Genomic DNA, 14,354 nt, shown 5'->3' on the forward strand with positions numbered 1-14,354 from the left:
GATTAAAATATATATATATATAAACAATGAAATAAAGAATTCTAGTTACTGCCAACTGGAAAGAATAGCAAATTTACAGGATTAATTTTTTTCCAAAGATTAGTTGGAGACTTTGACCATTGAGACAATCGGATGTGATAGCTTTGGTAGGAGTTTCTCATATGTTCTTTAGGAGTAACTTTTGCTGTTATTGTCATTTATAGATGATTTTTAGAAACAATGCTATTAAATGCTTGATTTTTCTAACTAGGCAAATACTGTTAATTTTAGTCATCTTTAAAATGCTATATTTAAAGCTGTATTAGAAAATTTTATGTATCTTAGCTTTCTGTAAACTACAAGGATGTATAAGTAAATGTATTTGTACTTAATTACAATTTTTATCATATTCTTATGACTTATAAACGTTTTTGAAATTTTCTTCTGACAATCTACTATTTGATAATTACTCTAATAGGTATTTGAAAAATTTACCTGAAGTCTTTCTAATTCTGCTTTTGATTTGTTTAATTCCGCTTCTTCTTCTATCCTTTGTTTTTGCCACTGTAATCGTTCCTGAGTTAATTTCTCTTGCAGGTTCCTCAGTTCCTCCAACTGGTGTTCCGGCCGGTAGAACGACCTTCTTTCGCGTTTTTCTCGGGGAGCTTTTTCTTCCATTAATTTTGCAATTTTTTCGTTAGCTTCTTTTAACTGAACTCGCATACTATCGATTAAAAATATAAATATCAAACACGATTTTTGCTATTGGTTTTATAAATCTTTATATCGTCATTACCGAGTAATATAAATTAATTTCTACCACGATAAATTATGCAAATTTATTTTAAATGAACGAAACGAATTAAAATAAATATTTCCAGTAAATACAATAAAACTTAGAATTCAGAAAGAAAGGCTGGTCATTTTTATCAAAGAATTAAAGATTGTTCCGATTTCCAAATCCCATTTTCTGAAAATTACGGTTTCGCACTTAGCCGCGGTTCCGTACTCCCGTTGGGACGTACCGATATAATTACTAATATAAAAAGCTGAATAATTATTTATACTGTTAATAACATTAGAAAAAATTAATTTACATAAAGTTTTGATAAAAAAAATTACCTTTCGACAATTGAGAAGTGTTGACTTAAGAGACACTGAAAATTTTAAAAATTCAAATATATTACAATGCAAAGGAATAAATACTTAGAAATATAATTAAATTCTTACTATTAATGTATTAACATTATGAGATAATTCAACAATTTCTTCTAACTGTTCTTTTCCTTGAGTCACTAAGAGTGGTGTAGTTGTCAGTCTTAAAAATTCTTTGCTGGCAACCGATCCTTGAGGTGGACTCTGATTTTCCTGCAAAGACAATCTTGTTTTGAGTAAACGCCATATTTTATTTTATAAAAACTGAAGACAGAAAACAGAAATTTATATATAACAGAATATACACTATATCATAATAATAAATTGTAAATAATTATTTTCATTGTATAGCTAAAAGTTTCTTACTGGACTTTCTGTTCTTGATTTTGGAATAGCAGTAATAATTGTTGGTGTGCTTTGCACCTCGGTTCCCTTTAAAAGAAATTGATAACGACATTCGTTAATTTTACTTGATTTAAATATAATAGAAATCTTTCCCGTATATGTGAGAGATTTTAATTTCGCATTGTTGTTACAGAGATACAATTATCTAATATCTGTTCATTATAACTATAGTTTATAAAAGTGAAAACAGTAATTGCATAAACATTAAAAAATTTTTCTTAATATTTGCATGAAAAAAGTTAATATAAAAGGTATTTATGAAACTTTTCACACGAAAAAGAAAAAAAGCACATTTTAATTGTTTTTCAGTTAATTTAGTCTTTCTGCATTTACAAAATGATAAATAAAATACCTTATTATCTGGAACTTCCAATTCGGTTTCTATTTCTGATTTAGCAGACAGAGATATGGAAGAAATGTTCATTCCGACTTGATCCTTAAGAAGCTGTATTTTTTTTTTCACTCCTAATCCTTAAAAACGAAGTATATAATTCATAAATATGTATATAGTCGTTTATATTTGCCAACGGCCGCGGAAAGCAAAGTCGACCGACCTTTATTATTGTTGTTTTGTTCTTTGTTGGGATTGTCGAAGCCGCCGAACGTTTCCGCTCGTTTCGGTAACTGCGGTGATATGAAAGTTTCGCTCTGATGTTCTCCTGCACTACTGACACTTCTACTCAAATTAGTGCCGGAAGCATAGAGAGAACTTGCCAGACGAGAGGCTACGAAAACAATTGTGCAAAACAAAATTATATATTTTGACTCGATATTTTATGAAACGTAGTAAATCGTGTAATACTTACCATTACTTAAAGCAGCCAACATTAATTCTTTAGGATTAGTTCCTTCTTCGGATTCTACTAAATGAGTATATTTTACCTAAAATGTAAGATTACTATTTTAAATTTGTAATTTCTATAAATTATTCATCTCTAAATTTATAGCAAAATCTCAATTATAGGAGGAAAGAAAATAGCAAAATATATACAGTAAATAATCTATAAAATTACAATTTAATTAAGGGAAATGGCTAGGGATGTCCCGATACCACAAAAGTATTGATTATCACAAATAGTTTTAAAGTATCGGTATCGGTCTTAAAGTATCGATAATGGCCGGTATTGGCATCGGGTATCGAAACCGAAAATCTTGCCGGCTGCCTCCGTTCACTCTGTCACTTTGCCTTCGTGTCGTTTTTACTACCGAGAAGTTACGTTTATTTTTCTTATGTGATGGATGCATTTCAAAGAACGTCATGTAAAAAAAAAATTTCATAAAATGTACAGTACGTGCATCCCACAGAAAAATGCTCGATAGGATCCAAAACTTTAATGGAACAAAAAAATATGAAATTTACAAAAGAAACACAAGCTTTTATTTATTCTAACATCATTTATCATTAGCATTATTTGTATGTAAATATAATAAATACAAGGTAGCATAGAAAACATAAAATTGACACACAGTATTCTCTGATATACAATTTTTTTCCTTTCCAAGCACACTGTACTGTGCTTAGAAAGAAAAAAAAAATTAATTATTGATTTCAACAATTTTAACAAAAAGTTGAATTTAAAAGTTTTCTAATAAATTTTTCCCCATGTAAAAAAGAGGATTATTTTTCTTTTGTTGACTATTATTTCAAAATCGTGTAAAATGGACTACATAAAAAGAGGGTAGGTGTACCGTACTTATCACAATGAAGGCCGAGTGGGCCTCGGAACGGCAATTTGTATTTTGTTGCTTGCTACAGGGAATCGAATCCCGGCTATCTGGTCAGAAGTCAATGCATCAGTCAGTACTTTAGTTTACATTCGTAAGATGTCTTATGATATTATAAAGCACTCAGCAAATCATTATAGATATACGTACTTAACACCTTACTCTTGCCGAGAAAAAATATATTTATTTGCAACAAACAAACGTTTTCAGCCTGATTCACAGGCCATCTTCAGGCTTGGAATACATTTGAAATTAAAATTCCATCCATGGAATACAAAAATTCAAATTCAAAATTAAATAAGGTACAATCAAAATAAATCTTATGTCTTATGTACACAAAAGAAGCCCCAGATCTATAGTCGTGTTAATGGGCTCTGTGGGTACTACTATATATGGGATAGGGGTGAATAAGGAATCGTTGGTAAAAAGGTATCAAAAGTTCTTTATTGTGTTAAAATTTTACAAATGTCATGTATAAGTATATACAAATTGTAGTTCAGTTTTAATCTCCACCAATGGTCCAGGTTGGTTAACAAACAAAAGTATTGCATAATGTTTAACTAAATATTTATTTATAAATAGTAATTGGAACTGGGATAGCACAGATAGATTCTGGAAATGAAATCTGACATGAAACATTTATTCATTTTTTGTCCTTAATATTTTTTATATACATTTAACTTAATCAAAAATAGTATGAAATTCCATTTCTATTCCTGATTTGGCTGCAAAATCTGGTTTTGAATCTTACCTGTCCGTGAAAAATGTAACGATACCAGATTCAATGCCTAAAATAAAGTATCGAGTACAAACGTGCTCGGTATCGAAGGAAAGTATCGATGCGGTATTGAAAGTATCGGGATGTCCCTAGACACAGCCACAAACAAGGAATTTTTTATGTAAAGTGTATGCCTTTGAATCGTCCATAAATTACCTAATGCTACTTTTATACTTTTCAACTACATCTCACTACTGTATTGTTCTATAATATTGTCGTACGTGTCCAACCCCAAAATTAGGTAACATAAGTACTTAAACAACCCCCTTAATTGTACTAAGGAATAATAAACAGCACACAGTACCGAACATATTATTTTATTAATTACACATATAATGTACTGTACAAAGAGATGACATAAACAGTACAATTCATTACACAACACTTCAGAAACAAAAATGAATTATTCTGTTATCTAAGCCTAATCCTACATATTTAACTAACAACACAAGTCAATTTAAATACCCCAGCATTATGTAACATCTTTGTAAACACCCCCTGCTCTTGTTCCCATTTTTATGATTACCTGCATACCCACTCCCGTCATTACATAATTTATGCACGGCTCTTACCCAATCCTACATCTACGTTACTTAGCTAACTTACTCATCATATGGCTAGATAATACAATGTTACAGGGCATTGGTTATTATTATTCTATTAAAAGGCCTATTTATTTAAACTATGATAAAAGGTTTATTTAATTTTATTAGCGCTTGAGAGTAACTTTATATTAAATTATGTTAATACTTCATACACTAGTTTCTATGAAAAAACACAGACATTTTAATATGAAAAATAAGATTTATTTGTAACTTTCTGTTAATCAAATACTGTATTTTTTCAGATTAGTTTTAGGTTAGAGTTTAATTACTTTAAAATGAAATTTAGTGTACAGATAATTCCAGTACATTCCAAAGTGGAATTTCTATTTTGTAAATATTTTAATAATTAGAATTAATTTTATTAATTAACATTTCAACAATATCTTGAAGAAATGATAAACTCGAGTAAAACTAAAACTTTTAATTTTTGTAAACCGAACAGATGTGTTACCTATTAAGCTATCTGGCTCCGAGTCAACTGTTATTTCTAGATGTATATAAAATTTAGAAACATTACATAATGAGAACATAATCCACATAATTGCATAATATTTCTAAATTATATATAAATGTCTAGAAGCAACGTTTGACTCGGAAAATAGATAGCATAAACGATAACGTACCGTATTCGAATCGACTCTTTCCTATCGACTAATTCAAATCTTGTCTCGAGCCATATAAGAAACAAAACAAAGTACAGTAGTAAAATTTTATACATTCAAATTAATGACAACATAATTTCAAGTATACACTATTAGAAAAATTGAACTTAATCAAATATTATAAAAGATCTTTTATTCAAAAAGACAGAAAATAGATCTCAATAAACTAATGAAAATTAAAACAGAGCATCAATAATTACTTAAAGAAGAAAGGTCAATTTGTAAAAGTAAAGAAATGCAGAACAATATTTGATGTTGCTTCTACAAATTAGCTCATCATCAATTATTTTCAATATTCTTTAAAACAATACAGTTGTCTATGATGTAGAAGCAAAATCATGCAGATAGTAATTAATACTATATTCTTTAAAATAGATCAGATGGAAGATTAGCTGTTTTTGAACAATCATTTAGTAGAAAACCAAAATTGAATAAAACAGGATAAAGCTTGTTTTTAAAAAGTTTCTTAAATAAAAAAGAAATAAATTTTATATAAAAAATTACATTGAAAATGCAGGCAATTTCACAACAGAAATCAACTAATTATTTCACAACCTAGTTTTTTAGCAGCAACAATTTTATTACGAATGCTAACGACAACAAAGCAAACTATGCCAAAAGGCGAAAGAAGTCTGCGTGCGACCCCACCGACCGCAGTTTGTCTGCCGTAAATGTTTACAAATTATTAATTAATTAAATTATTTCTGATTATTAAATTATTTACACCATGGCAACACTATCTATCTTTAGATTAAACTTTCATGCTAAATTAATTAAACTCTAGCCTAAAAATAATCCAAATAAATCTAGCAGTTCTCGACTCTCTAGTTATTACATTCGAGTCCGATTTCTATATATATACTTAAATATATATATAGAAATCAGGCTTTGATATATATTCTAAGTACACGTGGAAATAAATGTCTCGATATTCAAAAAATTAAACTTTTACCGAGTGAATTTTTAAGATAGGAAGTTTTATACAGTTTTATATTATCTATTATGTATGTTAAACATTAATTACGTTTGTAAATTGTAAAAACTTGTTCAATTTTATTTTAATAAAAAACTCCTTTCATTTAGATTGGAAAGGATCCAAAAAACAGGTACTTAACATAAATAAAAGATGTAATAATATTCTCCTGGGTCCTTGAATTTTACTTTTTTTAAAATTAATTATTTTTGAAAACTATAAATTACTTCAGTCAATTATATTTCTTATAAAATAATTTTACACGCATACTTGCATAAAAAGAAAAAATGGTAATAAAATTTAATATTGTAAATTATGTTAAATAAAATAAGTGAACATAATTACATTTTCATATGATTCTGCTTCAATCCCAGAAAGTTCCTATAAAAAACAAAAGAATAAATGTAACAATTCAAATTAATTGCGATTATGATATAAAATAATCATATTAGCTAATTTTATGTACAAAGACAAAATTAAAATAATTAGTACCAGTATCTGCTAAAACTTATCATTTCGGCATGACTACGAAATTGTGACCGAAAAAACAGAATTGGGCAGCATTCGGGACACGAAATATGTAAGCCCATAATAAAGAAAGCAAGAAACGGCACTAACCGTAACAAATACGAAAAATATCTGTTTGGTAGCATGCAAATTATTTCACATTATAATGAGGAACTGTGGAAACTTTCAGAATTATATAAATGAAAGCAAGTCATGAAGGTTGGAGGTGGCTGAAGAGGTATAGAAGCCAAACAAATTAACAAAACCATAGAAATTACTAGGAGTAGATCTGTGAGTGCAGACTGCAAGAAGTACTTGTGGAAAAACACAAGTGTAAAAAAAAATTATGCTAAGATAATTCAAGAATTGCAGCTGAGTAAATGTTCAGTCCAAAATATAATTAAGTACCATATAATTGCAGTTCTACAGTTTCACAGAAACAAAGATGTGATAGAAAAAGGATCTTAGATGACAGAAATTGCAGACATATCCAGAAGAATCAGCTTGTTATGAACAAGAAATGCACAAAAGAAAAATATATTAAATCACAGATATGACAATATTTGTCTTCCATTGTGCTAAGAAAAACCATAATAAATGACAAACATTGAAAGAGACTAGAAGTGTACAAAAGTGATCAGGGAAAGACTGGGAAAAACATATCACAATCAGACAAATCCCGCTTCTGCCTAGAATACGGCATTATTAGAAAAAAATTGGTACGAACGTGGACCGAAGACGACCACCCGTGCTGCCGCTCACATGCCGTGTAAATAGGCTCCGTTGGTGTGTGTGGTTGTTTTTCTGCAAAGGGAATTGGCCACCTAAATTTTCTACACCAAAATCATCACTGCAAAAGACTACATCAAAATATTGGAACAAAATCGTTCCTAATCCAGTTAAATTATTCAAAAAGAAGAAATTCACTTTCCAACAAGACCACGTGAAGCCACATAGGTGAAAATAACCACGGCTTGGTTTTGGAAAAAAGACCAACCTCTTACATTAGTCTCAACGCAGACCACATCTTAATCCAATTGAAAACTTCTAGAGGTATCTAAAGTGAAGAAGCAATAAGCAAAAACTAATACTCCTGCTTCAGCTTTGCAACATCTTATGAAAGAATGAGACCAAACTTCCTCGGAGCAAATTCTGCAACTAACCGTTTCTACGACTAAATGTATTGCAGAAGTGATTCGGCTAAGAGATAACTTAATAATGTAATGAATTTTATCACTTTGTACAAAATAAATTGACCGACATCGAAGAAACTATTTTGTGTATTCATTATTAAAAATGATCCACTTTGCTTTTGTATAATTGACTTAAATATTTCTTCAATCTCAACCATGTCCAATATTTATTTTCCTGTAAAAGCTTCACAGGTTCCCTAGAACTATCAATTTTGGAGATATGAACTAGTTTGATTTTGTCTATACATGATGTTCCATAACAAATACAAAGAACTGATATGAAAGTACCTTTGACTTCATTTAAATTATTTTACTACATCAAATTAATAAATAAATCTATCTTTTCATATTTTTATTTATAGTCTGTTTCTCTCTACAACAATTATAAATATTCAAATACAAAAATATTCTTTAATTTTTTTTATTTTAACAATATTAAAAAAAATTATTACAGACTTTTTATATTGCTTTATTATGTACTATGCACAGCAAAGTTCACTCTCCTCGAGTTAAAAAAATTATATTATAATATTATATTCAAAATATAATACTATAAGTTTCTATATAAAATGTGTATGTGTTCTTATTTAATACGATTCTTGACGACATTTTAATAGTTTATTCTATAAAAATCTTCACAAAATTTCAAGAAACAATAAAATGCCTTTGTAGTTTGTTGTTTTCAACATCTCGGGAACACAATAGGGAAAACATTTTAATTGAGACTATTCGTCTGCCTCGATACGCAAAATATTAAAAGTTCCAAGACGACGACACAATTATAAAAATATATTAATTAATAAATAAAATTGTCGTAATGATGATGATAATATATAAAAAATATTCGCAAAATTGGAATTCATTAATTAATATGTTTTTATAACTGTGTCGTCACCCTGAAATTTTAAACATGTTTGCATGTGAAAGTGGACGAGTAGCCTCGAATAAAAGGTCGACTCTGCAGTATACACCGTTCTGTCCCTCGGGTGTCGAAGAGGATGAGATATGAAGACATTTTACCGTTTCTTCCAATTTTGTGAATAATTTTTATACATTACTGTCATCCTAGACATTTTATTTATTAGTTTATTCTAGTTATTAATGAATTTTATTGTTCAAATAAACATTGATTAATTCCTTAAGCAAAATCTTTTAAATTACAATTAAACTTACCAGGATATCAACTAATATTTTCATTTTCTTTTCACATACAACAGCAATTTCTATATCTTTGTCATGTAATAGTCCTGAAATATTACAAAATTGAAATAAGTAATTCTAATTATAATATTTTCATTATAATTATATATCTACAATAATAAAGACAAACCTCTGACTGACACAAAATTTTTATTCCTAATCATGAAATGTAGAAAATATGTTGTTTATGGAAGTAATTTTCTGACTTCATTCAAATTATCAACTAATAATTTTTAGAAAATGTAAAAAAATTCCAACATGCAACCTCTGAACTTTTTCAAAAACTGCCCAGCAATGTTTATTTAATGAACATATTAAAGTACTGGGTGTTGGAAAAGTTACTGCGCAATGAAAAAGGTTTAAGTAAAGTTTTACATACGATATTGCAGTTTCTTCTACAAAAAACACCACACATCCCCAACCCCCCAAAATCTGGGAAATCCAGATCCGAAGACCTCGCAAGTCAGATTCCTGGGGATATTATTCGGTCGGCAAAGAAGTCTTCCGAAAACTACAGCCCACAAAACCAGGACGTCCGTGAGCAAGTGGTAATATGGTAGAGCGTTGATTTATCCAAAAGTGTTCCAGTCGAACTGTGTCGTGCCGAATCGAACGTTTTTGATACTAGATTAACTTCTAAAGTATAGTTTTTTTGTTTTTATATTTTTCGATATATTTATTTTGTTTGTACAAAATGAAGAAATAATTTTTAACGATACAATAGCCACGATTATTATAATAAAAATTTTCGTTAGGCTTAACATCGACGAAAATTCAACGCGAAGCGACACGCAACGGAGAAAAATTTCAACGTGGGATATATTAATATTTGCGTTTTTCATGAAGGCGCTGCATTTTTACAAAATGGCTACTTTATCTGGGTCGCTCGTAACTAGTGATGTAAAATTAATCATATATTACTGTTCGATATATTGATACATGTTGCTTGTAGCCATTTATCGAGAAATTTTACAGAAGGTGACAATTATTGTTAGTGGGACATCATTATGTGGTATCGAAACAAACAAGCGAGATTGTTCTATACATATTTGTGCCCTTTGTGTTAAAACACATCGACTTTGACATCTGTCCCACCAGGGCCGTATTTACAAGTAAGCTATGTAAGTTGTTGCTTAGGGCCTCGACTTTCAAGGGACCTCAAACATTTCTACAAAAAAGAAAATTGAAGTCAAATTTTATAATAAAACATTTTTTACAAACCAACAAAATATACTTTTTATTAATATTTTATGTAATATTTCATTAATGTTTTTTAAAGAATTAACATAGAGTCTTTTTTTTTTAAAATTGATAAAACCAAATTAAAAAGATTTTAATGAAACGGATATAAACATTTAATTAAATTTAGTTATAAAACATAAGACGAGTGAATCTTCACGTCTTTTTCTTCCAATATTCGTATTAAATCAGAGCCATAGTTTGAATTAATTCTTTTTATGATTGACTCTAAAATTGTGAAGCGTTGGTAAGAGACCTTACAGAGGTCATCTTAGGGCCTCAAAATGCTTAAATCCGGCCGTGTCCCACAGGGGCACAGGGCCGGATTTAAGCATTTTAAACTTAAGAACAAATCCTTTAAAATTAACAGCATAACTTGTTCATGTAGAGCTGGACAATCACTCTTTCAGAATTCTGAGCTCATAAATAATATAACTGACCGATTTCTGAATAATCATTTGTTTTTTGTATGTGAATAGATGAAAACTTACATTGGACTCCCGTGTGGCTTTGAAATTGCAATTTGGAATGCAACAGAAAGCTTTGTGTATGCTATTACTATTCATCTTTAAGGTAAAGATTGACTCAAACGACCCAGATAAAATAGTTTTGTTTTTAAACACCAGAGGGCGAGCATCCGGTGAAAAATGCGAATACTATTATATATAATTACACGAGATATTAATACCGTATTTTTTCGTACATAATCGATTATCCGAACAACCCCGGTCCCCAATTGATTCGGATAATCGACGCTCTACTGTACTATCTACCACAAAGTGAAAATGCAGGATATACACAACTTATGGGTCTCATATACAATACCAACTTTAATGTTATTACAAATTTCTCACTGCACACTAACTTTAGATACCCTGCAATAAGCTCCATCCATTCCACGAAATGCTATTTAAGAACCTCATTAATAACTTTATTAAACGAATTTATTAGCTAGAAAGTTATCATATGTAAGATTTTTTCTTGGTTTTGTATATGCATTTTGTAATATTAAAATTAAAAAAAATATGTATTTACTTGTGTTCTAGATAATCTTCCATTTTAAGCACAAAATTTCTACACATTCAGAAAAAAAATACAAGTTCATTTGATAGTAAACTTATAAATTTATTTTTCACTCCTGCAATTATTGCCACAACTTCATTTGCAAATCACTTTTTATTTGTGGATGTAGTAAATTTATTATATATAACGTTAATATTTGTATAATTATGTTTATATTTTGTAACTTATTTTTTTATATCAACATTCTTAGTATGTTTTCCGTTATATAAAAATAAACTCTCTTTCTTGCTATTTATGATATTTTGTAATCAATTAAACAGGAATAAATAAATAAATAAAGCAAAGTGACCAATTACTCACAAATGTTGGATGAATCGTTGTGTAACACACACAACTATTAACCTTAAGTTAAAACATTACAATTTTGTAATGTTCACATGTTTCATTGTATTAAAATATTAAGCTTTATAAACACAAGTTTTTTTTTTAATCTATTACTACATAAAAAAGCATATGCCAAAGTTGAATTGAAGCTTGCCAGTTTTTAAATTAACGTTAATAGTTGAATGTGTTGCAAAGCAACCTAACTTACCAACTAGTTCTTTCAGCTTTGAGCTTTTAGCTTCTTCTAATTTTTGTTCTTCTGTTTCGCTTGGAATACCTTCATCTGAAACAGCATATATTAATTACTATTATTTTATACTTCAGACTTGATTTCAATATGGTAACAATATTACATTAAAATGAATAGAAATGTGCTTATATAAACGTACGTCTCTCAAACTCCGATTCGTTAGTATAAAGCCAAACCGACTGCCATATAAGAATGGACCTCTTCCAGAATATTCTAAAATTATTTAATTAAATTATAATTATTAAATTTAATACGAGATGGCACCTAGTAGCTCCCTCTAGGACAAATTAATTAGTAATTAACATTATAATTGTCCAATCTTATATGGCACTTAGCTTGGCTCAATAGAAATATTTTTTAAAAAGTTGCAAAAATAAGAAAAAAACTATTTTTTTAATAAAAAATTTTTGTTCAAATTATTTTTTAAAAAACTAAGTTTCAGTATTTTTTCACTTTCAATGTCTGTCTCAAACAACTGTCTTGACATCAATCTCTAATCCATTAGAAATTTGATGCCAAAATAGTTGGTCTCAAAAAACATTTTATCTGAAATAAAAATGGCAAGACTCCTTAAATTATTAGCAGTTACATTGCTTAATTTCTTAACAGCATATTTAAAATATATTTCTTTCCCATTCAGAATTTCAAATGCTCTACATAAACTTCTTCACACAAAAAAACCTTTAAAATCCAGTGATGCGTGTTTATACGACAGCTAACGTTTTCGACCCCGTTCTCGGGATCCTCGGGCAAAGTTTTTTGTTCGTACGCTTCGGTTTTTGTTCCGTTCCGCTTGTATTTGAAATCTCGTACGAACTTTGCCCGAAGAAGACTCCGACGGGGTTGAAAACGTTAGCTGTCGTATAAACACGCATCACTGGATTTTAAAGGTTTTTTTGTGTGAAGAAGTATATTTTATCCAGTATATGTTAAGAAGTTCATTTGCTCTATATAAAATTTTCTAATTATATCAGCACTTCCAAAACAGAAAAAAAGTATATAAAAAACTAAAGTTTATCTTCAATAACCAACCTTTATCTTCAATTAATGTATTAACTGAAGATAAAGGTTGGTGTTCTTAGTTTTCATATTACTATATGCACATCTAAGGACTTAAAAACAAATAGAAAGGAAACATTGCAAATGAATATAGTTGCTTTCAATCTTATTTTAAAACCTCTGTATAAATTTATTTCTAAATGAAGAATGTCAGATTCATTTGATTCACAGAAGGGCTGTTTCATAATGAGAAAGATATGCAATGTTCATTTAAGAAATCAAATGCATATGAAATATCTTTAATTGATAGGCGATTTCAAATGAGATGTGTATACAAAGCAGTCACCCCACATTCCCTCTTATCTAGAATAACCGAACTAATGAATAATTCGTAATTTTTTCATCCGACGATTCTTTTTATTTTTAATATTTGAAGACAACATTCGAGCGAATTTTGGGCTAATAAATAGTGATCCATACACGGGCAAATTTTGTCTTCAAACATTAAAAATAAACTAATGAATAAAGAATCGAAAGCCAAACCCCTATCCACAATTATCTCAGATTCTGAAAGTAAAATTCTATTCGACGAGGCTGATCTAATCCATCCTGCAAGAAATATAGATGACATAAAGCTGCTAAAACAACTTGAAATATATCAGGCCAGAAAAAATGCAACGTGCATTAATTAAAAAGATAGGAACTTCATTACTATAGTTTGGAAAGCATTGTTCAAAGACTAATATATTCTTTGTCTGATCTATATTTCTTTTCTATCTCTATTTTATTTGTTCCTATTTTAATTTTATGCCTTTCTGTCTGACCTTATCCTACACCGGCTTTCCACCCGTGAATCATTTAAATTTATGTAGAGCAGCTATATAATTACAAGATCTAGCCTCTGAAATTGTGTTTGTTTTTCTTTTTTCCTTTATGGAATGTCCATATTTTAAATTTCCAAGAACTCTCTGTTTATAGAATGTTCCATGTTTTAAAAATGTTTAAAATAATGATATCAATGTTCCAAACCCAACCTTCTTTTGTTTTGGAAAGATGTTTCATCTAGAAAACACCAGAATGGCCTTTAAGAGATCAAAAACGTTTTGATTAGTAAATATATTAACTGAAAATAAAGGTTGGTGTATTTAATTTTGTTAGTAATATTTCCATTCTTATCTTATTCTAATGTATCTTTTATTTGTATCACTTAAAATTCACTTTAATTGTAATGTTCAACTGTGAAGAGAAATATTCTACATAAAATATAATATGAAAAC

The 14,354-nt window shown here is 29.2% G+C and overlaps 1 protein-coding gene across 1 annotated transcript in view; it reads right to left on the reverse strand.

Moving 5' to 3' along the window:
- cyst (rho guanine nucleotide exchange factor 18 cysts) overlaps positions 1–14,354 on the reverse strand; it is a 218,426-nt gene that overhangs the window by 5,299 nt on the left and 198,773 nt on the right. Inside the window, 10 exon segments of the mRNA XM_067275154.1 lie at positions 475–703; positions 1,102–1,136; positions 1,210–1,347; positions 1,501–1,566; positions 1,892–2,010; positions 2,094–2,264; positions 2,346–2,421; positions 6,628–6,663; positions 9,156–9,229; positions 12,037–12,111. Of these exon segments, the coding sequence (XP_067131255.1) occupies positions 475–703; positions 1,102–1,136; positions 1,210–1,347; positions 1,501–1,566; positions 1,892–2,010; positions 2,094–2,264; positions 2,346–2,421; positions 6,628–6,663; positions 9,156–9,229; positions 12,037–12,111 (1,019 nt within the window).

Source organism: Centruroides vittatus, unplaced genomic scaffold, assembly GCF_030686945.1.
Source record: "Centruroides vittatus isolate TY-2023 unplaced genomic scaffold, ASM3068694v2 contig_596, whole genome shotgun sequence".
NCBI lineage: Eukaryota > Metazoa > Arthropoda > Arachnida > Scorpiones > Buthidae > Centruroides > Centruroides vittatus.